The sequence below is a fragment of the Serinus canaria genome, chromosome Z, assembly GCF_022539315.1.
Source record: "Serinus canaria isolate serCan28SL12 chromosome Z, serCan2020, whole genome shotgun sequence".
Taxonomy (NCBI): Eukaryota; Metazoa; Chordata; class Aves; order Passeriformes; family Fringillidae; genus Serinus; species Serinus canaria.
Window position 1 is genome coordinate 33,869,720 of NC_066343.1, and position 27,552 is coordinate 33,897,271.

A 27,552-nucleotide genomic window follows, 5' to 3' on the forward strand; every position below is an offset into this window, starting at 1 on the left:
TGAGATCAGCTCCAACTGGGTAAAAAGCAATTCTGGCAGAGGGAGACGGGGACCACCGACTCGCAGCCCATGAACTAAGGAAACTTACGGACTCAGGAGAAAGTCTGACCATGTGAACTACTTGGCATGAGAATCATTTAACCAGTAAAAGGTGTAGTACTAATTGAAGATACCTGTGTGACTTGTAGCCAATCAACTGGCTACAAGTCACACAGGTATCTTCAATTAGTATTACACTGATATTTTCTTTCTTTGCTGAAATGTATAAATGGTGTAAAGTTTTGGTGACTGGGGAGCTGGCCTTTTGTGAGTTGACACCTAGCTCGTGCTTTGCACAAAACCAGAACAACAAAACTGGAATACCTTGTCTCCGTGTGTAAATTGGCACTGCACACCAGGCATTTGGGGTGGAAGTAGCAGCACTAATTTACTCAAGTGCATCAAAAGTTCTTTAGGTACAGTGTCAGACTTGTGTTGCACCACGGTTTTACAGTGGCTGGGTAAAATCTGATATAGTGGTGTGCCATAGTGATACATTTTTTTATATGGAACACTTACTGTACTGTTAAGAGTTTGCCTCTGTGAACTCTTGCAATTTTGATGGCCTTTCTTCTCTAGTTCACACTTAACTCCTTTCCTCTGTCCCAAACTTCCCTTGGGTATTGCTTTGATTTGTTAGTTTCCTGTGGAAAAAAGAACATTTTTAACGCTGTGAGTAATGCTTTTTATCTGTTGTCATACTAAGAACAGGTGAGGGTCCCTTCAGTGTCTTCTGTGGTCTGCCATGTAGTATGTTGTGAGCACAGACTGTTCCATTCTCTCTAATGCTGCACTGTTTTTAAAATTATGCTCTCCCTGGATGCCAGTGTTGAGGATTCCCCATCATTACTGTTAAACAGGCCAATAATAATAATAATAACTGGGCATTCTTAAGGAATGTTAGTTTGTTTGGGGTTTCTTTTTTTCCATTCTTTACAGAAGTGGTAAGTTGTTGATGGTTTACCTTGAACCATTACTTTTGCCTTGTTCATTTTTTTTTCCCTCCCTTACTGGTATTACCTGTTAGAAGTAGCAAGGAGGCTAGCTGAGAAAAGCATTGTTTTTCCTTCTACAGGACTTGCAACTTAAGAAGAAAATGTTATTGACCATTTAAAACTTTGTCTAACATCGTTTGTTATTTTTTTTTCATGCAAATAGGAAGTCAGTATGAAATCAGGTTTTCTAAACCATAGGAGTGAATTCCCAAAGCCTTCTCACTTGTTCTTAGCTGGCTTTTTTTTGAGGTAGGGCAAAGTATACCTAGACTATGTCTTAGGTAGGACAGAACATATTTGTTAAGTCTGTGGTCTGCCTTCCTGTTATTTCATAAAAAAATTTGGATTATTAGTTTTCTATTAGTGTTTCTAAATTTTCATGGTGCAGAACTATTAGTGCTGTGGTTTCAAGAGAAGTAGGTTGCTGTGGGCATGTAGGTGTGGGGAATAGTATGAGCTATGAATTGACTGTTTCAGAAAGATGCATTGAACCCATATTTATCAAATGTAGTTATTAATTAAAGACAGGAGGAGGCTTTGAAAAAAACTGGATGTGAAGAGTTTTAATGTGATTAGCTGGTATTGTCTCATTTGTTGGTTCTGTGCCCAAAATAGTAAGGACCTTTCAAGGGCTGTATCCCTCACATGAAATAATTAAATTTAAGTGAAGGGCTACAGAATAAAACTCAGGGAGTTGCAGATGGGAATGTAAAAAAAAAAAAAAAAAAAAAAAAAAAAAAATTTAAAGGCTTTCTGCTTTAAGGTCACAGCTGGCACTTGCAAATGAGTTTACTGTTACACTTGGTGAGCTATACTTTCCTTGACAGAATTGTGTGCTTTCCTGCTGTCTCCTTTTTTACAGCTCCCTCGCATGCTATCAGCAGCCTGATAAGGAAAACCTAGTATTTCTCCTGAGAATCTTGCTGTGGTTTCCTTCCTGTATCTTTTGCTGCCCTCCCATGTATTATTCCAGGTGGATACATTTATTGCAGGGGAGCTTGTGATGGCTTCCTACAAACTGAAAGCATGAAAACTGGAGGTGTTCAGGGAAGGATTTGATTGTTCCTAAAGCTAGATTCTGTACTATTAGCAACCACAACAATTAAAAAAATCACCCCATCTGTCTCCTTTAAGTAAGTTGTAAATAGTACCTTCCTACTATTCCTCTGTTTTCAACAGTCTTTCAAACCTTAAACTCAGAAGCAAATTACTCTTATATTGGTAATTGTTTATAGCTGTTAGTTTGTGTTGAGCTTGCTTTGAAGTACAAATTATTTCTCAGTTGCTTAAGAAAATATACTGATGAAAGCCATTTCAGTATTAATAGGGGCAAAAAATAAGAACTTAGTCCAAATGATCAGTAAACCCAAAATAAAGCCCTGTAGCCTTACCATTTTAATAATAATGTGAAAAACTGTATCACAAGACTATAAATAACTGTATCACAAAACTATATATATAACTGTATAAAATAAAATAACCTTTTTGCAGAGTCAGGACGTATGCATTCAGTGTTTAAAAATGCACAAGAAAGCCTAACTCAGACTTTGAAGATTGTTAAATGTATTGAAACTAAACCTTAAGGGACTTGGGAGGCACTAAGGAAGAATCAATATGGGAAGATTATGAGGAAATGAAAAAAGGATTTCAGCCTTATTCAGGCTGTGTTGATGGTGAATGATGTCTTTTGTGTGGCAAGAGTTATTTGCAGCTCAAATTTCTCAGGGTTTGAAAGCGCAGAAGATAATTGCTGCATTAAAATCAGTGTCAAAGTGCCCAGAAGTGTCTGTTCTTGTAGTGGGGAATGGAGGAAGAGTGCTTCTGTAAGCTCAGTGCCCTGATGAGATAAAATTTTTGATACAAAATTCACAAATGGAAGCAACTTTCTCTGTCGGTTGTCTTTGTTTAAAACCTCTTGCTTCTTGTAGATGGTTTGTTTCAAAAAATAAGGCTGGCAAATGAAAACATCTCTCACTTCCTTTGAGAGCTGGAGAGTGTCCTCTGGTTGCTACGGGTGTAAGTGTATGTAAGTGTGCACAAGCACACCTTCTCTCCTGGTTTGGACACACCTTAATCCTCTCCTCCCCTCATTTCTGGTTGCCACATGACTTAATTTAGTCATCATCAAGAGAAATAGTGTGGCTACAAAATAGAAATTTAAAGTGCAAAATGTGAAAGAAGACTTAGAAATACATTCAGAAATGATAATTTTCTACTTACAGCTTGCAGGATTGGAAGAAATTACAGTTTTTCCAAGCATTTGGGGAATAAAAAACCAAATCAAAATACCCATGTATTTCATGGGATTAATCTCCTATAGTAAGAACAACTGAGAGTTTTTTTTTCTTATGAAGTTTTTGAGACTAAAATACTAGTAGTGGGCTTGGTCATGACTTTGTGCCTCCCTGTGCTTATTGTGGCACATCATGTTGTGTTGGGACATAGCATGGCATGACATGATTTGCCTTTTTTTTTTTTTTTTTTTTTTTAAGCCCTTTTACCCCCATTTTTCTTAAGTAGTACTCTGAGCTTTGGAGCAAGTCTAATTAAATTCAGATGCTAACACCTGTAATTTTTTTTTCTCTTCCTGTGGTTTTATCTGTTTCGAGTGATTGTCAAAGAGCGTTGTTACCACATTTCCTGTGTAAAGCCACAGTGAACGGTGTACAGTCAAAGGATATAGGAAATTCACCCCTAAAAAGATGCCTTTTTAAAAAGACCAGGTTGTTCTCAAGCTGAGTATTTAATAAGTAGTTTTATTCTGACTCTCCACAGCATAGTGCATATTTCTTTTTCGATCAGTTAAATTCTGTCTAACCTTTTCTATATCAATAAATGTGAAAAGCTCAGAGGGAAAACTGGTGTCTTAGTTTACCTTTCCTCCTTTCCTGCTCTGTATATTTCTCACCGAAAAGCTAATACTGCTTTAGTAAGAAAAATGGGTGATCCTGCAATAAAATGTGTTTTGCCCATTAATCATTAATGCAGTGCTTGCACTTCCTGGCTTTGTGACTGGTGTTTAACAATAAGCAGTGGTTTTGTTTTTTGCATTAGACCAGCCAGCCACTGTGGAATAAACCTTAGAGGGAAGAAACCTTTAGAGTGAAGAAAATTACCTCATTGATGTTTCACTTTAAATTTTAAACAATGTATTATTTTTAAAATCTTAATTTCTTTTTCGTTAGAATTTCTGCAAATGTTATGAAATTGATATCATAAAACCCTTAAGATGCAACAGAGTTGTCCAGCATGATAATCCTGTGCATTTGTGTAATGTGAATCATCCACTCTAAAATAAGTTGCATTCAGAGTTCAGAAAGTTTACATGGGAAGAGCAAATCAGTGTTTCACCACTCACTGCTATGGTAAATTTCTGGTTCAGACAGAATAATTGTCTTGTCTTTTCAATGTGAGCTCTGTGGTGTTCTGCCACTCTGAGCACCATAAACTGAGCAAAGAGCAAAACTAAAGGTGGCAGAGCTGTTGCTGTGAAGTGTGTTCATCCTCTGTTGTGCTCTTCGTCGGGCAAGTCTGCTCTGACAAAAGCAGCAGTACTGCACACGATGCCCTGTGAGGGTGGTGAGACACTGGCACAGGCTGCCCAGAGAGGTTGTGAATGCCCCATCCCTGACAGTGTTCAAGGCCACGCTGGATGGGGCCCTGAGAAACCTGGGCTAGTGGAAGGTGTTCCCATGGAAGGGAGGCTGGAACAAGATGATCTCTGAAGTCCATTTCAACCCAGACCATTCTGTAATTCAAATCTTAATCCTGTGAAAAAGGAGGGAAGTAGATGTGAAATACTGCATATATTTTGAGGCCTCATTAATTGCACCTAGGCTTGGGATGCAGTTCAAGCTTTACAGGAACAATTTCCCATGAGATTGCTAGTGTGCTAATATTACATAATTACCTGACTAGAAGCTGTAGGCCACTACGATATTTTTTTCACTTTATTTATTTATAACCAATAATTTAGAAAAGAACTGCAGAATTTTCCTGTTTCAACTTGGTCTTTAAACAAGCACCTGACACTATAAGAGAAGTTTTAAGAGAAGTTTTTGTTGTCATTAATATCACAGCACCAATACTCCTTTTTCACCTTAATTGCTTTTTCTTTCCATATTGGTGCAACAGATTAATACCTGATATTTATTTTAACTTGATTTCTGTAAAAAGAATTTGCTTAGCAGACTGGGAAGATGTATGAAATTCCAGAGCTCTGAAAAGGACTGCTAAGCATTTGTTTCCTTTTAAGAGGTGCAGTTAATGTCAGTTTTCTCCAGACATACTGATATGTCAACTGTGTGTTTTAATTAAAAGTCAACAGACTGAAAAAGTGTTAGTGATTGCAGAACCACCAAACTAAAGGCAAGTGTAGCAGGCTCTAGAACTAAAAATGCCTTGTTAAGAATAAACATGTTATCAGAGATTATTATTTACAATCTTTAGCTTGGCTTTGTCATCCAAAAGCTTTAGATCTAAGGCAGGGAATCAGTTTTGACTCTCCTGGAGGTCACAAGTCCTGTGTGCAGAGAATGACTGTGTAGAGCAAGACTTCTGCACCCTTGGGTAATCTGTAACCAGGAAGAGCTTTCCAGGCTCACAGGTGCCCACACAAAGCCCTCCAGGTTTGCTCCCAGGGCTTCAGCTCAGCACAGTGCCCGAGGCTGCAGTGAGCTGGAGGAGTGTGCCAGCTATCAGTGAGCAAACACAGAGACAGATCAACAAAAAAACTCCCTGCCCTTCGGAGTGTGTCTTCTGTCCTTGGGTGTAACACACAGATCAAAGTTAACCCTCCGTGAGAATAAGAACTTGATATGTCAGTTCTGGACTTAGAAAGAGATTGTAAGGAAGCAACAAGTATCATAATTTTAGGAGTCACAAATCAGAATATTGGGGTACTTGCAGAGCAAGAAAAGCAGCTTGCAGTATATTAAACTTCAAAATGCCAACTTTGAGTGTTTGATTTCTCAGTTCCTCATAATCTGCTAGCATTGGCAGGGCATTGCTGTGTTTCAGAACAACTTCGTGCCTATCTTAGAAGTAAATTGACCAGCTCTTAAGGAGTCATAAGCTGTACAGGCATGGGACTAGAATATTACGTGCTTGACAGGAGTTAACTGTGTTTTACTTCTGATTTTCTAACATACTGAATCAAATTTAGAAATTAATTGTGGTATGCAAATTCTGAGCCTGTAGAGAACAGCCGAGTATTTTTTTGTCAAGGTTTTCTGTGTTCTTCTTGCTATTTAAAGTTAATGAAATTTTCAGTCACCAGAATAATTGAGAAAATGGGTCTGAAGCCACCTAAGTATGGAGTGAGAACTTCCGTAGAGACTTCTGTTTTCATTCTTGGGTTTCACACTACTGGTTGCTGAAACCCAAGTTTTACTGCAATTTCGTGATTCGTTCATGGGATTTAGATGGTGATCTTTAAAGCAGGAAAAGCATCCTTTAAATAGTGAAAATATGTCATGCTAGCACTCTTCTAAGACCTTATTTTTAAGTGCCTGACAACCAAAAGATTGTGTTAGAAGTATTTTTGTCAGAGTGGGGATTGTTTGCTTGTTTATGTTTCCTTCTTGCCCTCAAGGTATCCTATTTAATAAAGCTGCTTTGTTTTATATGGTGTTAGCAATAGGACAACCTAGCAAAGCATATCCCCTCCCCCCCCTTCCTGTTCTGAAATTTAAGCAAGGAATGTAAGAAACAAGCAGATAAACCTAATTTTGGTATCAGTTGATTTTTCAAAGCTAGGAGGCGAGAGTACTTTAGGTGGAGTCTTGCTATTTAAATGTTGTTACTGCAGCAGGCATTTTTTTCTCAAAGAGCTTCAGATAGTGTCTTAAAAACCAGGAAATGTGAGAACTTCCCAAAAGCTTTGGAGATGGTATGGAAAAGGTTCTGCTGTATTCTTTTTGTGCATGTTGTAGGCAGTAGTTGTGGAAAGTACGTGGTTAGTCGTGGCCACGCAGTGCAGTGACTTGACAAGCGTGTAATAAATGAGGGACACAGCTTTGCTCATGTGCTTGGCACGTAGAGAACTAATGAAGGTGGTAGCAAAGTGGAGCTGCTGTGCCACAGAATGTGTGTACTGACGTGTGTGTGGTTTCATGCGTTGCATGGAGCCTCCAAAACACTTCATGCTGAGAGGAATTGCGTAGAAATAGAAATTGCATGCTGGTGCAAACATCTGTGTGAGTGAAGATGCAGGTGTATAAAGAATTATTAAGGAGAATGCCTGTAAAAACTTCTGAATATTCATTATCTCGCTATCTCTGCAAGTAAAGTTTATGATATGTGGCAAGATAAGTGAAGTCTCACAGGAATTTTTATTGCACTCCTACTGAAAGAAACCAGCATGGAGGTTTACCAACAAACATTATTTGAGGAAAGGAATGGTTGGAATCTGGAGCCTCATTTGTTCCACTTGAGGAGTTTTAGAGATTTAAGGAAAGAATTTCAAGGTCTACAACTAATGTTTTGAAGTCAGCTGTAAATGAGGCATAGGGTAGAAGAGGGTGGAAGGAAAGAAAACACATTGTGTTGACCAGGTCCAGCCATTTTGCAAATATTCTGCATACAGAAATGTATTTGTTTCCTTGACACTTCATAGAACATACCTTTGACTGACAACTGTGTAACAGGGCTGGGGTTAAATACCATTTAAATCTCACACTGAGAGTGTATGGTGAGAAGTATGTATGCATTCAGAAGTAGGATGTGTTAACAGGCATGATTCACTGAGATAAAGGGTTGTATGGGCAGTTTCCACTTTCTGAAATGACATTTGAAAGTTAGAAACAAACAGAGATGACTGCCAAAAGATTGGACACCAGTTCTTGATATCACTTTGTTTAACTAAAGCTGGAATGTAAGTCTCATATGGATTTATGTTGTATGCCATTTTTGGTAGTCACTGTAGAAAAAAAAGCACCTGACTTGTTTGCTGATGTCTTTCAATCTGTGATTCAGGGTATTACCAAGAAATTAGTGATTGGGGTGGCTGGCTTGGAGCTTGAAATTCTTTGTATTCTCTCTTTTTGATTCATGTACTTGTGTTTTCAGGTTCACGTAACGCTAGGGACCAAAGAAGCATTCGTAATATTTCTCTGGTGCTGGGATCAACCTTCTGGAAGAAGACTCTAAAATAACTTTTTGCCTTCGAGTTCTTTGTCCTGGGACTGACTTGTCTTTGGAGAAGAGCTCATCAGAAAAGAAGATTTTCACATTGGAGCCATTAAAAATAAACCTGTTCAAAGAACAGGCAGACTTACAAAGGTTGAGTCCTGCTTTTCATCCGTGTTCCCACTTCAGACTGTAAACAATGAGTGAGTTTTGGTTGTGTTTCAACTGCTGTATTGCAGAACAGCCTCAGCCTGTAAGTATGAATATTGGCACTGCTTTTTTTTTATATAATTGACTAAATTGTTCATGTTTTTTAGTTTTCTTTTGTTACTTTTTTTTTTTTAATTAGGGGTGCTTGGCCAGCCTTGGTGAGAATTAAACAATTAACTGATAACTTGCCTTGATGGGTATCAAAAAAGTCTGTTTTAAACTGCTGTTACTTTCCTGTCCTTGAGACCAAATCTGTCCAAAGTCTTTGGAAAGAGCCTATATTTGTTGGAATTGAAAAGTAGGGGAAGGGAAAAGGGTGATGAGGATGTAAACTGTCTTCCTAGAGTAAATAACTTTTTAGTGGAGATGTGTAGATGTCCTCACTTCTATATGAGTTAAGGCCTGCCTTTGGGTGTGTCTAGACAATGATGGTAGAAGAAAATGATTACATTAAAAAGTCCAAAGGGAAATCCAGTCTTCCACCACCTTAATTTAAAAAGGATTTCACCTTTAACTATTAGTTAGTTTTTAGATTAAGTCTTTGAAGAGTGAAGGGATGCATTCATATTATAAATACTTTTTAAAAAATTGCATATAAAATGGCCATCCTGTGAAAAAGTAAATAGCAAATGGTTAGATAAAATAAAAATTCAAAGCATATGTTAGGAAAACAGAAAATACAGAAATATTCTTTGTTTTCATATATTTTTAAGTACCTTTAGAGTTTCTGAGTCCAGTGCTGTTGGCAGAAATTCTGCCTGTATGAAGGTGGAATTAACCTGGAATATAGTTAGGACTGTGAGAAACATAATTTTATGACATGACATCCAGATCAAGCTAAGTGAATATATAGAAATTACAGTGGTCATACAGTAGTTTAACAGACATGTTTAAAAAAAAAAAAAACATTTACTACTGGTAGTATTAGAGTAACCAAGAGAAACCCAGAGTGAATAAAGAAACCTGACATTAATATGCTCAGCTGCTAGTATTTGGCTTTAGGGAAACTAAAGGATTTTAAAAAAGCACCTCACCTTAGGCATTGTCCTTGCACAAAGCCTGAATGCCAGACTGATGGTGTGCAAGTATTAAAGTGTGACCATTAACATTTTTAACTGATGAATGCAATTTTATTTCAGACTTAGTTGAGCAGAATTGTGGAAGATGAACTCTGAGATACCAGCATGGGAAGCTGTGATCCTCCTCTCTTGCTTGAATGCCATGCAATCTTTTAAACTGCTAGCTGTACTCAAATGGAGCCAAAGTTATTTGTCTCTGTTTTTTAACTTATGTTTGAATAAGATGTGACAGTTCCAAGTATTTTAGATAGCAGAATGGCATATTTTGTTTGTTTTTGAGAACCCCGAGGCTCAGTCCTTACAAAATCTTGACCTGAGTTCTGTGATCTGTTTAAGTGACTGCCCAAGAAATCCACATATGTTACTACAGTGGTCTGTGAGTAATGACTCATAAAGCAGGTGGAGATGGAAAGTACATGGAAAGTGGAGGAAAGGGAAGCAACCCACTATGTGCATTGGCTTGATAATTAAAACCATCCTTGTGTTTAAGATCCTAATAGTGTCGTGTTGAGCACTAACCTAGTTTCTGAAATATGTCTTTCAAGTGTTGTAGGAGACTTGCTTGTTACAAAGTGCCAAAATTCTTGAGGATATGTCTCAAAAAAAAACAAAAAAGAGATTCTTGGCATGCTTGATGAAAGGCGCATAGTTGTCCTTTCCCTGCAGTTACTCATCTCATTTTGCTGTGTTGTATTGTGCAGCACTTGTTCTGCCATGCTCGGTTGCACTAAGTGGAGTGGTTAATCAGACACTTATACCTCTGAGTAAGTACAGGAATGTTTTCCATTTCTGACAAATAGCAAAGCATGTGCTGGTACTCTGAGGCAAATGAGTCTGATAAATGAGACAAGTGTAAGCAAGCAGTTTTCCCTGTCTCTGCAGATGTTGTGTGCTTGCATGTTTGAGAGGCTTGCTGGAAAACATGCTCGTTTTTAAGCTCCAAAATACTGTTAAATATTTCCCCATCTATCATAAGCTAAGTGAAACATGCAGACTTGGATAAAAGTTGTCTGTCCCATGCTGTGGATTCAGCTTGTCAGTTGAGTTCAATTTCTAAGGAAAAATGCCGAAAAATGCCTCATCTGCCCAGTCTTATTCCTTTCAGGTGCCTTCTTTCATTTTAATTCCTGCATCTCAACCACTTTTATGGCCTGCCTAAGTGTCCCAGCCTCTTCATGTTCAGCCATTACATGTTGAGTGGCCTTCTTCTTGGGTAGGACTGATGTGGTCTTGTAGCAGCACCAACAGCCACCAGCCTCTCAAAATAGACCTTGAAAGCAGGAAGTTAATTTGCTAATTGTTTCGATCAATGTTTAAAATGTTCCTTCTATTTTTAAACTTACATTTAGTATGGAATATCCTGAGTCAGAAGTGACCCAGAACAATCATGGAGCACAACTCCTGGCCCCGTGCAGGACAGCTCCAAAATACACTCTGTGTTCTCAGGAGAACAGAGTCCAAATGCTTTTTTAGCTCTGTCAGGGTTGGTGCTGTAACCACTTCCCTGGGGAGCCTGTTCCAGAGCCAGTCCACCCTCTGGTGAAGAATCTTTTCCTATATCCAGCCCACACTTCCCCTGACACATTTCATATGTTCCCTTGGGTCTGTCATCCTTTCAGCAGAGAAAGGAGGATCAGCACAGAAGGAAAACCTTGCCCACATCATCAGTTGTCTGTCCATTGTTCCAGGCCCTCATGCCTGCTGTGTAAGGGCACTTGGGAAGGGGATGTAGCCTGGGAGGGAACTTGCCTGTCACTGCAAGCAGTAGTAACCTGCTTCCATTCTCCCCTGGGTCTCCTACATCCCCTCCTTCTGCCAGGGACCATGTTCTGAAATGATTTTCTTTTTCTCTGTATCTTTGGCAGATACTGATGTCTGAGGCACCTTTAATGTCATGTGACATAAATGTTAACCCTCCTTGCTAGAGGGGGAAATAAAAAGAAAGTCTTAATAGTTGCATGTTTCTGTGGTATTTTTAGCACCCATCGAGCTAAGGAGTTTTATTATCTCTTGAAATCCAGGATGCCAGAATTGTCCCTGCTTTCAGAATTTTGCTGGCAAATTCTAGCATACTACATGTGAAATGGTCAAATACAGCATCTGTATTCTTTTCAGCTACAGTGCACTTAACGTGAGAACTGCACAAGCATGAGTCCTTTCAGTCATTTTTATGGAAGGACGGTAAGAACACATTATTACTGTGTGAATTTCGTTGCCATTACTTCTCTACTAGCATACCCCAGAGCAGAACAGTAGCAATGCTGCAGTTGTACACTCGTGTTTTTTGCAGTTCCTTAAATCAAAGACAGTGTTCAAGTATTACCATCATCTTTTAGTGAAATGTATCTTGGCACAGCTTTTAGTCTTTTGTCAGTGCTAACTGTTTGCACCATGCAGCTGTGAAATAAAACACCTGTCTTGGAAAGCAGTGTTACACTCTCTCTCCTAAATGGTACTTTGGTTGCTAAATATTTCACTTGGTATATCTGAAAACCAGTACTCATGATGACAGAAGGCACATGCTGGAAGCTCTAAGCATCTCTGAAATAGAGTGATAAAATGAAGAAAGCAGGTATTCAAAGCAGCAAAACTAATTAGGGATGCAGCTGAAGAAGGCATGTTCCTTGTGGTGGCTTCTTAATAGCCTGAGGTTCTTACCACAATAGAATACAAACAAAAGCCAAGGGAGAGTGTTCTTGTATCACCCTCTAAGTTTTGGGGTTTTTTTTGATTCATATATATTTAACCTCAATGAAGACTTCAGAATACTAGTTGCTTTCATATCTGTTTTCATGATACCAAGGAGGAGATACTAATCTATTAATAACTATGTCCATATTTTCTTGGTGGTTTAAGTAGCCTGAATTCTGTTTCTTATGATCTGACCTTTGTTTCGGGGAAAGTAGCACTTTCTGTGATTGTAGATTTTCTTGCACCTCTCACTGATATCCTTTATAGTTTCTGTAAGCTGATTTTGTTTCCTAGTACAAGATCAATCATTTTTCATATGCTTCCTCTGTGCTATCATCTTATCCACTGCTATGTTTCACTAAACTCTGCCAAATTCCCACTACCAGATGCATTGCTTGATAACAGAAGCTTAGATATCTTGCAGGTTTTTAGAGGAAGTGTCTGTGGTTTCTTCCTTTGGCTAAGCTTGTCGCCTACACCAGGAATCTGTTATTTTCCTATACTGCTTTCTTCCTGGTCTGTCTGTTTTTAGCTTGCAAGGTTAATTTTTGGTCTGAGAAGCCTTTGGTCTTGATCTGATCCACTCCCACCTGATTTGGGCTAAAGCTCAGTACAGCTGAGCTTTTCAGTTTGCTTTGACCTTGCAGTAAAATTATTGCTCTGCTACAAAAGAGTAAACTATGCTCTATTACTTCTGGCTCCAGGCTTCCTTCCCTAGTTAATTTGTTGATGTTTTGTTGCCTGTCTCTTGTTTAGATGGTTTTCATTTTGTGTTTTGTCAAGGGGCTTTTAGAGTTTTGTTGCATGCCATAAATGTTTAAAGTGGTTTGGAAAGTGAAGTTTGTTTAGTGTCTGTTTTGATGTATGAAAGAGGATCAACAGGTAGGTATTTAGAGTGGAGAGGCCAGTCTTAAAAGAGAGGCGGGAAAAATCCTGCACATACTGCTGTGTAACTGAATGCTAGATGCTTCAGACATAAAGACATAAATTATCCTAACCCTGGTTACCCAAGGAAATTATCCATGGATGGATGTTGTCAGCCCTAGCGTCCTTTCTGGAAAAGGAGGCATAGATACAGCTAAGGATACATCTAACACTGCAATTTATGCAACTCTTAAAAAGAATAATTAAACATTCATGAGGCACATTCGTGTGCCTTAAAGCTGCAGAATAGATCACCCCCCCAGCAGGCACACATTCCACCTTGCCTCTTGAAGTACTGGTTCAGGCTCTGTGCTTGCCACAAGTGCTCTGTGCAAGTGCAGCTTCTGGCTTAAAATGCCTAAAACTCGGGCTTTCTTTTTCATTAAATTCAATCATTCTGCTGCATTCAATAATCCTAGGAAAGACTTATGTAAAATATGACAACCTTAGAGAGCCCTCAGATTTCAGTTACCCTACTGAGTTACATTTTGAGCTGCCAGTTTAGAGGCTTGAAATTCTTTCTTTTTCCCATTCAGTGCTGTTGTTAGAAGTAGCTTGAGGGAACAGCTTATCAGAGGGGGCAGAATCAAAAAAACAGCAAAATACTTGGCTTTTATTTTTAAAACCTGATCTGCTTGTATGGCTTTAAGCGTGATAGAGCTGCTCTAGATTTTTCTTTTACCTTTAAATTAGCCACCACACATCTTAAAATATTCTTGGACATGTTTAAGTATTAAAGTGTTTACAAAGAAAACAAAGGAAGTGTTTTGTGTTTACGTATAAATATCTGAATCAAAATTAACAGAATATTTTATGTTCTTTTATTATGGCTGTGAAATTTTTCGCCCTTCATTAGCTGCATTGTTGCTATTTACTTAATATGATACTAGTTGATGACATGGAAAATAGCTCTTTGAAGGAGTTTGGAAACAAGAATTATGCTAGCTTTCTGTTGATGATAATGTGTCTTGCCATTATCAACATACTTGAAGAAGGATGTAATTCGCTTTTAATATCTGCAGGCTCCACAGAGCTCAGGCTTTCCACTTAAACATGGGCAGGAAGTCGACTGTGCTATTTGTTGATCTGGACACCAATGCTAGAGCCCTTGAATTGCTTGTTTCTTTTTTCTCTTAAATCTCCAAATTTTTCAGTGAGAAGGCATTTTCAAGAGCAAAACCTGGGTATGAGTCACTGACAAAAGGAGCTTCCACAAGAACTAGTTGATGCTGCCCAGCAAAAGTTGATGGTTTTGCAAACACACTTGGAGACTGTGCTGAAGCATTTCCAATGCAATTTTTTAATGATTTTTCTGTAATTTTTCTAATGGAGCTTGAAGCTATAAAGCCCTGGTGTTTTTGGTGTGCCTTAGTTCTAATGTTTGTCGGTTCAGTGGTTTTATCCCATTCTGCCTTTCACATCAGAGCAGGGGAGATGGGGAGCACGAAGATTTAGGGGCATTTCTACTTGCCAACATCTAGAGGCAGGGGTAATCTGGACATAGCCTGAGAGATGTGCACTTTCAATGACACTATTTGGAGTTATGCTTTGTGTTAGTGAATAGAGAAGTCAGTGGCTGCCCTGAAGCTATGTGTTCAGCCTTTTGGCTTTGACTGCTTTGATATGAAAGGGGGTATTGGGATTAGAGGCTTCCTCTGCTGATATCTTACTGTGTTTTTATTGTAACTTTTCTGGAATGGATCTGGAATGGATCTCTTGGTGATAATTCTTAAGACCAATATGCAACTCAAAAAATATGTATTTTTAAATTGTGGTTTTAAAGATCTTTGCCTGCACTTGCATTTTCAATTTCCAGCATTGGCATTTCACAATGCTGAAAGTTTTCCTTTTTCAGACTGTTCCTCAAACCTCTGGTTCTGCAGTTCCTGTCACGACACTTACTTCCACAGGAGATATGCATGATACCGAAATTCCCATTTACACCCAATAATGCTATTCTTTACTGTTTTCAAAGATCCTGCATTTATAAGGTATCCAGAGACTTTCATAGGTAATCACTTGTAGTTATTTTCTTGCCTTTGTTTTCAGAGTGACTTAGCTGATCACTAAAATGCTGACAGCTGTAATTCTGGGTGAGGAGGATATTCTCCAGAGTGAGGAGAATAGAAGAGTAGAGGCAGGGCAGAAAAGCTGAAGCTGTCAACTGCACTTAGATGCAGATTCAGGGAAGTTATGACTCTCTGAACTCATTGGGTACTTTCTGTTTGTCAAATAATTTTGGAGAGTTTTTTTAGTTACTTGGATGTGTCCTCAAGAGAGCTGTAGTTTGCTGTAGCCAAGGAAAGATACCATCTCTCTTTGTGTTTACTCTCTCAAATGAATGTGTAACAGTGAGTGATTTGTTAATATGTTGTGCTCTGAAGGTGACTTGACATTAAAAGGGATGATGCTCGCTTGGAATTTTTTTAAATAGTTTAAACTACGTTATCTTTCTTATTGCAGTTGTAGATTCAGCTCTCTCAGACTTAGAAAATATGTTGTCTTTAGCATGGACACGGTCTTAATTTCTTTTCTCTGGCTTGTGGTATAACTTTTTCAGCATGAACATAACCACCCTCGATGTTTTGCTTGATAGTGTATCATAAAGGACTACCTACTCACAGTTCATTAGTTTTGGTACTGGGATGCTCTCAAATCAGACAGTTTTAATTTTGCCTTGTATTTAGCACATTGCAATTTATATGTTTCTCATCTGCTCAGGATGGTTTCAAGTTGGTATGTGGCTGCCTTATCTCCAGAGAATGAGAAATTTAATTGAGCCCAAATTGTGTTTTTTCTTTTTAAGTTTGCCTGGACCAGCCTTTCTTTGCTGCCATAGGGTGGCATTTCATGCTCTACTATTCAGCCAGCTGGAGTTTTCCATCTCTGGACCAGACATACATCTCATCACAGTGCACAGGAGGAAATAGTTACTGCTTGTTGCTTATCAGTGTCTGCATGCCCTCTGATTTACATCCACCTCTCTGAGTGGGATGTGGTGTAACACAAAGCTTTGTACTTCAAGTTTGTTAAAAGAAACTCTGACCTTGGAAAGTATTGTACTTGCTTAAAAAGCAAAAACATTTCCCATGGGGAGTGTGTCATGACTGCTGGGTGTAGGTAAATGCTATGGAAATTTAGATTCTTTTATTCTGGCCTCAGACAGCTCCAAGTAGGTTCAAGTCTTGCCTTCACTGAAACCCTCCAGTTCTGTCTCTGATGCCAAGTTCTGTTTTCTTGCATTTCATGCTTGACTCATTTGAAGGTTCAACATTGCAATTCTTGTTTTACAGCTGCAAAATGTCAGACACGTTATTTGGAGAGCTGCATGGTGGTCCAGCGGTGGCTTCAAAGTCTGTGACCTTAAATTAGGGAAGAACAGAGAAACTGGGATGTACAGGATGACATAGTGAAAAATTAATCAAATTTGAATAAAATGGAAGAAAATACTTCCAACAGGATTTATGAATAGATGTTAATTGGAGATTACAGCAGGATGATAGAATTTTAGAGGTGGAACTGATGTCTTGGGAGGCTGACCTGGAACACAGACTAGACTGAGCTAAAGGAATAAAGTAGGTATTTATTAAAAGGCCTTAATGGACACACCTTGGGCAGTACAAGAGCCCAGCCAGGGCTACACCTGAGATGGACCCAAAATGGTCACAAAATAGACAGCTGGTCTCAAGGTCTCATACTTGTATAAGTTTTGATCCATTTGAAAATTGGAGTGAATTGTCCAATTACACCTTCAAGTTAGGCAGTCCCATCCTTCTTGTTTTCTCTCTTCAGTCCACTCCTGTGCTTTTTGGGACTGAAACTTGTAACAGTTGTCCTTGGTCTCAAACTGGAAAAGGATTGTTTTGTCGACCTACTCTGTGAAGAGAACTTATTTACACTGATTATGAAGCTCAGAGCTACACACCTAGGCAGCACAGAATCTAAAAACTATGAAAGCTAAAATTTAAAGGATCGTTTCCTCCCCTTTACAGGGGGGAAAAAAATTTTAAGAAAGACAGTTGCATAAAATATAGTTATTAATCTTCACCTCATTATGTATATTTGCATAAAACTTCTCTTTTGGGGTGCTTTTTTTTTATTTTGCAAGCTGAAAAGCTGATGCTTTCAGGGATTAACTTGCCTGAAGAAAGCTCATATACTGGGAATTTGAGCTCTGTATCAAAGGAGTGTATTACTTATGGAAGAAAACTACTCTTATGATATATATTCTAAATGTAGGTGGCTTACAAGCTAAAATCCACTTCAAGTATATTTCTTGAAAGAGTAAAATCTGTATAGGACATGTCCTATTTTACTCTGTTTGGAACAAATATTACTTTAAATACAGCTTGTTGTACTGCAGTTGCTAAAACCCCATTTGTTCCTAGGGTCTCGAATGGTGGTCAAATATCAAATTGCTGTTAAAATGGAAGAACAAATCCTGCCAGGCACAATTCCAGAGAGATATGCTAGGATAGGTAAACACAAAGGCACACACACACACACATGTGCACATATGCAACATACTGGATTGCTTGCATTTGTGGCAGCAGCTTGGCATTGCTGCACTTGTGGGGCATGGAAAAATGCCAATACAAGAACAGGCATGCTGATCCACAAGTGGCAGGCAGAAGAGCTCACAGGCCTTTTACTCTCCTTGGAAGAATATCAAATTCATGTTTTCTCTTTTTAACATCGGAACTAAATGTTGAAAATTAAATTACTTCTGGGTTAATAAATGCAAAGGAAGGAAAATTTAGGGGAGGAAGGAAAGAAGCTTCAATCTGCGTAGTTCAGGGAATAAAGAAACAAGATTTGTGTGTGAGCTACTTAATTATTGCTTTTAAAAAGTGTTTTAAAACGTTTAAAAGATGTGGTTGTAATGAAAGCATGGATTTAAGTGACTGCTGGAAAACTGGAAATGATGCAGTTGAAGCCTCTTTGCATGGTCCTGCCCCTAAAGAAACAAAACATGTGCCATGCATCTCACATCACTGAGATTCAGCTGCTCTTTTAAACTCAGGAATAAGATGCCAACATTTCCATTATGTGAAGGAGATTATTGTTCCTACACAGAGAAGACAATGAAGAGGAAGTTCACACCTTTTCATACATACACACCTAGATTAAAACCTGACAAAAAGTTGACTGAGGCACGAAGATAGTTGTGTGTTAGCTGATTTAATGTTCAAAGAGCTGAACGCTGTGGGGATTTCCAGGTTCTTCTACATAGCAAAGACATTTTTTCTGATTTGTGAAAATATTTGTTGTATTGTGGGTTGGATTTTGCTGTTCAGTTGATTTTTGTTTGGTCTGTTTTGGTTGGTTGGGGTTTTTTGTTGGTTTTTGGAAGGCTTTTGGCTGGGGTTTTGTTGGTGGTAGTGGTGGTTTTTTTTGTTTTTTTTCTGGTTTTGGGGTTTTCTTGTTGCTTAGTTGGTGGGGTTGTTTTGTTTGCTTTGGGTTCTTTTTTGTGTGTTTTGGGATAATCTGCTGAATTACCACAAAACCCAACATGCAGAGTATTTTCCTTGGTGCTTCCCTGGGATCCTGCTGTCTGCAAAGATACTCTTGGAAGCTTATTAATAGTATCTATGGGGCATGTGCATAAGCATAATGGTTTTCTTTGAAGGCAGATCATCTTGGGTGCTAAGGCAAAAATTTATTCTAGCTGGATTTTAAAATGGATGATGCTAATTCTGGATTACCTGGTTTGGTTTGGTTTGTTTTTTTTGTTGGTTTGGGTTTTTTTTTGGTTTGTTTTTTTTTTTTTTTTTTACTAGATGTTCATTGTAAACAGCTTTTTTATATCTAATCAGATTATTAAACAAGAAGAGTTTCTGACAGGACCAATATTCACTTGACATAAGAGCTGCAAAGCAAATGCTGTAACACCTTACAAATGTGAGAGTGTCTTGATCATCCCCTGAGTCAGTGAAATTATTCTCCTTGTGTACTAGTAGCATGTCTCATATCACCAAAGTCATGTTTTGTAATATATTTGTCTGTATCTCAGTGCCTCTAAACTAGACACCTGTGTAGATAACGTTCACTTTGTTTAGGAAGAGAAAACAGAAGAGTTTGCACCAGTCTGATCTATTTTTATGATAGCAAAAGTGGCCAGGTACCCTACAATACCCTACGTTACATAACAATTTACGTAATTTAGTGTTCTAGCACTAGTCAGCTCACATTATTCCCCAGTGAAAAGGAAAAAAAAATTATAAAGGGAGTGAGATTTTATTTGGTATTGGTGTGTTTGTAACTAAATTGTAGTCTAAATGGCCAGCAGACTTTTCCCTTTGAAAGATGCCCTGAGACAGCTCAAAAACCTATTTTACCCTAAAGTTGTTTGTTGATAACTAAAATGTACATCAAGTCGTTGACTCTGACCAAGGAATCACTTTTGAACTTCCAGTTGCCAGCTCTGCAAGTTCCCACTGTGTTCAGAGAGTCCAGCTGAATCTTTTTCCCACACTGGTACAGTAAGCTTTCTGTGAACAATCTCCTGCTTCAGCTCACTGGAATTCAGTAAATAATTTGGTCATGCCCAAGAAGGAATAGAATTCAGCTTAGGTTCTTAGCAATGTTGGCTCTGGAGGCATTGCAAGGGTGAGTATTACTGACATGTTTGGGCATTTTTTATGCCCAAACATAGCAGTCACTTATTTTTATAATGCCTCAACAAGAAATTCTGTAGGATACTCAGACTGTGGTTTGATTTGGGCTTTTACTGTTATCCCAGATAAACAGCCACATGCAACTTTATGTGGTTTTGTTTCTTGAATAAAAAATGAACTGTAACTATACAATTCCTGAACCCAGAAGAGTGGTCTGAAAGTAAACCATGCTGGGAAACAATTGGGAAGGGCTGAAAGGTTTGAATTTCTCAATATATTTATGTAGTAATCCCTAAGAGGGTATGTAGAGTCTCATGATAATACTGAATCCTGATTTTTTTTTTTTTTCCAGCTTTGCAGCTCGAAAATACCTCTGTGGTGTTTTTAGTGGAGAATGTTTTTTCCCTTGAGTTTTGACAAATACTAGATTAAAAAATTATACTCAAAATGTATTTGCATTTTCAATATGCATTAAAATGAACTTCAAGGCTTAAGGAATTACATTTAAAATTGTCTGTAATAATGTTTTAGAGAAAACCAGGGTCAATTATTGTCCTAAATTATTTTGATGTAGTATACATCTCTCCGTAGTCTAAAACTGTATACCACAATTGAGAAGCATGTGTCCATGTCTGTACACAACAGCAGTTGTAGGTGGCTGCTCTAAAGCCTCTGTTCAAGGACATTGACAGATGTTCAGGGAAACCTGGTGAGATAGTGGAGCAAGGTTTGGGCAGTAATTGAAAATGGTCAAGATTTCACAGTTGTCATGCTGCCAAGCCAGTGGTTCAAAGCTTTTTTTTTTTTTTTTAATTGACATAGGTACCATAGTCCACTGAAAGCCTGGGTGTTAGTAAAGGGTACCTGTCCTGTTTCTGATTATGAAACAGAGAGTAGTGGTGGTAATATTTTATCATGGTTGTTGGCATTTTTCTTTAATTTAGGAATAATATCTGTCTTCCTACCAAAAACTACTATTCAATTCTGTACTCATTCTTGTTGTTAGGAAGATGGAGTCACGTTCTGTCTTTTTAGATATCACATGGTTCATTTTGCTGAAGAGTAAAATGAAAAATACTTACTATAAATAATGTACAGTTTTTATTATGCAGCCAGTTTAAAAATTCCCAGCCAGCAGCTCTTCAGAAGACCTGATTTTGCTCTGTATGTTTATTGTTCTTTTTACTCTTCATTCTGACTTTAGCTGCCAGTTGCTGCAAATCTATAGCCAAAAGGTAATGTTGGGTGTATCTTGGTTTTGGTAGAAGCTGACTACACTTGTAAAACTGGAAAGCAGTTGCCCTGAAGTTGCCAATAATGCATGAACCTGGAGGAATCTTAGATATCTCCATGGTGCTCAGTGTTGCAATGCCAAAGTTTCCTGTGCAGCTGTCAATGCTTTCCTGTTCTTCCTGTCATAAGAAGCTCCAATATTTGGTTTTACTGTGGTGAGATTGCTAAACTTGACACACTGAGGAAACCCCAGTATATATTTCCTGGATTTCTACAGTGAATTCATCTTCAGAATTGCCAGTATTAGGCTGAAGAAATTGTATTTAATGGTATCAAAACATATGCAAGTAGGAGACCTAGACAATAATAGAAAATCTGCTTTTGCAGGAATAGATTTATCATGGATAACTTGGTGCAGAAAATCTGCAAATAAGGAAGGATAGGCTGCCGCAGAAATGGATTAGTAAGTAGGAAAGTTCTCCAGAGTAGTGTGAACAGCCAACACTACCTCTAGAAATGATGGTATGATGTTGTTGATACTCCTTGTGAGTGTAGCAGTAAATTATGACTTGTGATTGTAACTGACTTAACAAAATTTCTGTAGTGCAGCAAGTGGAACAGTAAGAAGCTCTTTCTGCTGCTGCTCCTGAATACATTTTTTCAACAACACTGAATTTAGAGGAGTAGAATGGGACAAGTAAGTTAGGAATATGGGATTCTTCCTTACTTGATGAAATTGAAGTAGTAGTGATTGTTTACACTCAAGAGCTGTGGAATTGTGGCATGCCTCAGCAAGACTACACAAAAGAGTCTGTACATGTTTGAACTGGTGTTTTCCTTTTGATGGGACACTGGACAAGGCAGTAGAGATTCCTTTGTTTTGCCAAGGAAAGCAGGACACTTCTTGAATAGGCTTCCTTTTTATGTTCCTTGTTGTAATAAAATATGTAGGCTTACTAGTTTTCCTACACAATGTCCTTTTGTCTTTATTGTCTGTCTTTTGAACACACAGATTTTCAGTGGCACACAGTTCTTCTCCTTTGCTGCCATGCTTCTGTTGGAGCTTGCTAATTGGTTCCTGAACAAGTTCCCTTGTGTCATTTGGGGATATTTGCCACACGTCAGCCATAGGCTTTTGTGTTAGTTACTATTCTGAATATGTCCAGAGCTGAGCAGAAAGCTATTCTGAATCTAAGCACAGCTGCTGATTTGAACATTCCTTAAGCCTTACTGGTAGACTGCTCTTCCAGAGATGCTTCCAGCCTTGCTGTGTGTAGGTTTCTTGTGTAAAGATCTCTAAAATACCTACTGGGCCATCCCTTGCTAAATTGTCTTGGCTGCTTGTTGTATTGTATTTTAATAATTTTGTGTATAGTGCCACCATTTCTACGCCTACTAGTGAGATCACCTTTCAAATGTGTGAGTGTTTTTCATAATATGGGAGGAACATGGGAGGCTGTTTCTGCTTCCCTTGTGTAGGTTCTAACTCCTTTTTGCTTTGATGCCGCAAGCATGAGCAAAGACAGACTGTCACATAATAATGTGTTTTGGGATGCGTTTTTTACAAAATGATTGGCCTAAAATGAGCTAGAGTAACAGACTGACAGTCAAATTTGGGAGCTTTGCAGAAGTCCTCACAAGAGCAAGAAATGGGATTGCCACTGAAGGAAATTTGTGATTCCATGCTTACAAGTTCTTCTCCCCTACTGCAGATGAGGGTATCCAAGGCTATGTGACAGCACTCATGCTGAAGCTGTAACTGATCAGTATGCCTTTGGAGCAGGAGAGACAGCCCTTTGGAGCAGGGGGGACAATGCTGAGGTCACTCAGGTCACAAAGAACTTAGCAAGGAGGTGACCATGGGAGGATCTCCAGAAAGGTTTGCTGTTAGGAGTGTGTCTCAGACTGAAACACAGAAAGTTTTGATGGGATTACTTCCCTTAAAAAGGGATTTGTACCAAAAAAAAAAGAAAGTATCTACCTTTAGAGCAAGTTCATTTTGGTAGAACTTCACTAAGAAGTAAGTAGTACATTATGTCATTAGAAAACCATGAAAATATTCAGGTATTTTGTTGCATAGATATGCATGCAGGTATGTGTACCAACAAGAAGCTGCTACTATCCAGGCAAACTAATGCCAAGTTTCTAAGATGATACTCACAGAGGTGTTTAAAAACTTATGAAGTCACTATCTGTGTTTTTGTTGATTCCTGAGGATATTGGTATTAAATATTGTGGCTTTTTCTTTGCCTGTAGCAAAAGTACTAGATCTTCCACTCATTAATCCTACTGCTAAAAAATAAAGAGTGCCATAACTCTTAAAAATCTTTTGTTTCCCAGTAAGGGAATTACAATGAGTTTCATAAAGAAAATACCATGTGGGCTCTGATTTATTGTCATAGTTAAAGGTGAATCACAATGTGGAGTTTGTGAGAACATATGGCAGTGCCTTTAGGGGTATTTACCTTCAATGCAGGGGATGCTTTAGCTGGTCCAGAGAAAGTGTTCAGCTTTCTAAGGGATTAGTTTTGTGTGGTGAGTGTGAAGACCCTGTGTCTGACAGTGGCTATCACCCATTTGGAGGTAGTATTTCAGTTTCTTTTTCGTTTTTCTAGTTTTATGCAGTGAAATCTAGTATGTGCATGTCATTGTGTTGTAGAAGATGCAGAGTGTACAAAGAGTAGAGAAGGATGTAATGTACCTTATGCAACATACATGCTTCCATCAAGCTGCAAATGCGTTTTTTACAAAATGATTTGCCTAAAATGAGCTAGATTAACAGACTGACAGTCAAATTTGGGAACTTTGCAGAAGTCCTCACAAGAGCAAGAATGTCAATGTGTTTTCAGACACATTCACACATAAGACCTAACAAACCTCTTTAGATTAGTCAGTTAGCTCTAGGAAGTCTTACTACAGCATGGGACATAATTTCTTAACAAAACTGTTCAGTGCTCAGTGTTCTTAAGCACACCCAAAGTTTTGTTAGTGTTCTATCTGAGGGGTAAGGAGACGTTCAGTTGACTGAGCAGGAGGGGCTACATGTTGTAATCCTGGCTATGTCCTCCAGGAACTACAGTTCTCATCATGCCAGATGAACTTTCAAGTATTTCCTATGTTCTTGTTGGGAAAGGTCAGTAAGCAAATGGAAAGAAAGCTCAACCTGATCGAGTTCATGGCATGCTCTTATCAAGACTTTGGGAATTGATTTTTATAAAAAGCTCTTAGAAGTTTCCAGAAAGCTTGTGGTGTGGTGAGTCCTTGTCATTTAACCTCTGTTTTATGTTACTATAATTTTTCTTTACAGGGGAGAATATACAGGAAAGTCAGTTGCAGCCTGCTCTTCATCACCATCTGAAGCTGGAGGCTTGTAAAGTAGTCTAGATGACAAGACACCTCTAAATGCCATCTGGTGCAATGCAGCTGCTCACAGCAGAACCAGCTAGACTTGACTTTTGCAGGATCAGGACCAGTTGTGTTCTGGGGATTTCAAAGGATGGACATGCAAATTTTTGGTCCAGTGTTTGACCACCTACATAACTGTTCATTGTATTTATATGTTTAATTAGTGTTTTCTATGTTGTAACTTGGGGCTGTGACTTCTCAAACTGCCACTGGTCACCTTTAAGGCTGTCTGTCTTCTGTTCCCTCCTACATAGGTAATGGCAGACCATTAACACAAGGAGATGTCTCATTTCTTACAGATGAACAAAACCAATATTTCAGTCTCTCTCCCTGTGTTCTGCACAGCAGTTTTTGCCCCTTATCCCTGTCATAGATCTGGATTGACTCTGGAGTTTCAGTGATTAACTTTATTTTCATCTGTGCAGGCTGATCATGTGCACTTAATCCAAGCAACAGCTAAACTTTTGGAAGTTACTCAGCTGTAAGGGTAGAGTTAATATGGTTAAGTTCTGATTTTTGCTGAGAAGCTAAAGCTGGTATCACAGACAAGGGTGCCTGCAAAGGCTGGAAAGGGACTTTTTGCAAGTGCAGCTAGTGGTACAACAAGAGGGAATGGCTTTTAAATGAAAGAAGGTAGAATTAGATTGGATATGAGGAAGAAATTACTGTGAGGGTTATAAGGTACTGGAACAAATTGCATAGGGATGTTACTGTGTCACATCCCTGTCAGGGACTTGGAGCAGTGTGTTCTGGTGGAAGGTGTTGGGAGGGTGGTTGGAACTTGGGCATCAGAGGATGGTCTTGAAGGTCTCTTCCAATCCAACCTGTTCTCTGAGTCTAGGATTTGTTGCTTTCATCATGCTCTACTGTCCTTTAATTGATTTCCTGTTAATCTGCAGTCAGACTTCACAGTCTAAAGACATTAAAGCAGTATAGTTACTGTAGTAATAAAATCAGTGTGATTCTTTCAGATTACTGGGGTTTTTTAATACCTTTTTAATAATTATGTTAAAGAAACATTAAACCACCCAAGTAATTAAAATAAAATTATTAGAAGGATGAGTAAATTTGTGGAAAAAATGACAGCCCAGCTGAAAGTTGGAAATGTCAACTTAAAATCTTACTAATGTGTGTTTTGAAAAGGACAGTGCTATTCCTAGTGCCAAGGAATAGATTCGGATTTACTGTGTTACTTAAAGGTGGTTCAAGCAATTGGAATGAAACAAGTTCCCTTTGATGTGTGAGCTAAACACATTTCTTAAAAGACCTATTGTCTTTCAGAGTCATTTGACCTCATCTGGCAATTTTTTCCTGTTTATTTAGAAAACATAGGCTACAATTGCCAGTTTTGTCATATGATGACTAACATCATCATAATATAATGGAATATTGTGTAAACAAACCAAAAAGCTTATACTTCAAAAGATGCAAGAAGGTAGTGAATTTGCTAAAAAAAAAAGAGCTGTTTGAGACAATATGTGGTCCAGTTTGATGTATAAAGTTATGAAATTGATTAATTTGATGAGAAGTTGAAACTTATAATCAATTTGATTTTGCAAAGATTTGGTGATGTCATCTTTGCTGACATGTCACATTATTTTATTTTGCCTTTAACATTTTTATACATAAATGGAACTGCTAGGTGTTTTGCTGAGTTGTTTGCTGAGCTCAGACAATCAGATTTCATCATTCTTTTTTTTCCACTTGAGTTAGTCAAAGTACATGCCAAGTGGTTTTGCTGTAAAAGCTAAATCCAGTGTACACTTGATAATCAGCTTATTAGATGCTAGTTGTAACAGCTCATGTTATTAAAAAACTTACCTCTCTTCAGTACCTGGTCACAATTTTCTAACTCCTTTAGCAAGAGAAATCATGAGGCATTATGAACTTCTGAAAACTTAATGAAAGCTGAGTGTCCTGGAGACCTGCTACTTACCTCTGTTGCTTAAGAGCTAGCATGGAAGCCTGTGCCAGTTTCCTCCTGCTTCTGTTGTGATGAAGCCACAGTTCGCAGGATCCTTAATCAGTCAGGAGTCTCTAAACAACCTGCTTAAAACTGGCCAAGTAGGAGACTGAGAAAAATGTGTTTTAGTGAGGGCAGCAGCTTTGGTATCTGGTTGGTGGAGATCACAGCATTGGTTACAACATCGTTATGCTGGGCTTAGATATCAGGTATTACTGCTTTAGAATAAATCTGTCACTGAAATTCAGTGGTTTGGAGACAGTGTCTAGCATTCCAGTTTATCTTGCACATTACCTTAGTTGTGCATCTCTGTGTTTCTTCTGTGTGGGAGATGTTTTGACATGAGGCATTTGAAACTCATAGGTCTGCGCTGGCTCATTGAGAGAGTATGTGGGCTCCTACACTTCAAATGGTCGTTGTCACTTTAGGGTTCAAAAATTGAATTAAACACTGAAATGTTAAACATATGCTAGTGCTGACTGGAATTTTAATATTATTCTGTATCGTGTCTTTTTTATCAACTTTGATTTAGTACTTCGAGATTGTATAAATTATGGACTGCAGTGTAACCTCACGGATTTAAAACAGCTGAAAAAAACGAGAACACCACAATACTCAGGGAAATGTTTAGGGAATGTGCAACCTTTCTTCTTCAAAAATATCACACTGACTTTTTGGTGATCCTATACATCCAGCCATGGTTTTCACAGTGTTAGTTTGCTACCTAATGATCTAGTTGGTAAAGATGGGTGTTACCTTTCCAGCTTCACATGCATACATGCTTTTTGTTGGTTTTGACATGAACTTATAGGTTCCTAATGAGGGTGGAAGGTGTGGAGAAATACATCTTAAACATTCAATGCGAAAAAGCAAATGCAAGGGATACCTTTGCCCTTACAGCCCCCTTATGTAGAGTTTGATGCAAGATGCCACGACCTTTGTAGGCAATTTTGATGGGCCACTGTTGGGAACTGAGATGCATCTCAGACCACAGCTTGTCTTGAGAAACATTCAGGTGTTCTGTCTATGAGACTGTTTTGGAAGCAGAACAGCATGTGCGTGGGAGGACAGAAACCTGCCTCTGCAGGGTGAACTGATACTTCTTATTCTCAGCAAGTACCTAGCCCTTCCTGTGTGTCAAGTGTCTGGAGGATCAGATGGGTGCCACAGCAGAGGGAATCTTGCTGCTGGTATTCTTTAAGAGCAAATACAAAAAGTGTGAAAGGTCAAAGAAGGAAAATAAATGAAAGGGTTTCAGTTTCTCCTCT

At 38.5% G+C, this 27,552-nt stretch overlaps 1 protein-coding gene across 8 annotated transcripts in view; it reads left to right on the forward strand.

Moving 5' to 3' along the window:
- Positions 1 to 27,552, forward strand: part of CDC42SE2 (CDC42 small effector 2) — an 83,706-nt gene that overhangs the window by 41,630 nt on the left and 14,524 nt on the right. For all 8 annotated transcript variants that reach the window (XM_050986756.1, XM_050986757.1, XM_050986755.1 and 5 more), the window contains one exon: positions 8,103 to 8,415. In XM_050986756.1, coding sequence (XP_050842713.1) covers positions 8,362 to 8,415 — 54 coding nt within the window. In that variant the 5' untranslated portion in view covers positions 8,103 to 8,361. The remainder of the gene's footprint in view (positions 1 to 8,102; positions 8,416 to 27,552) is intronic.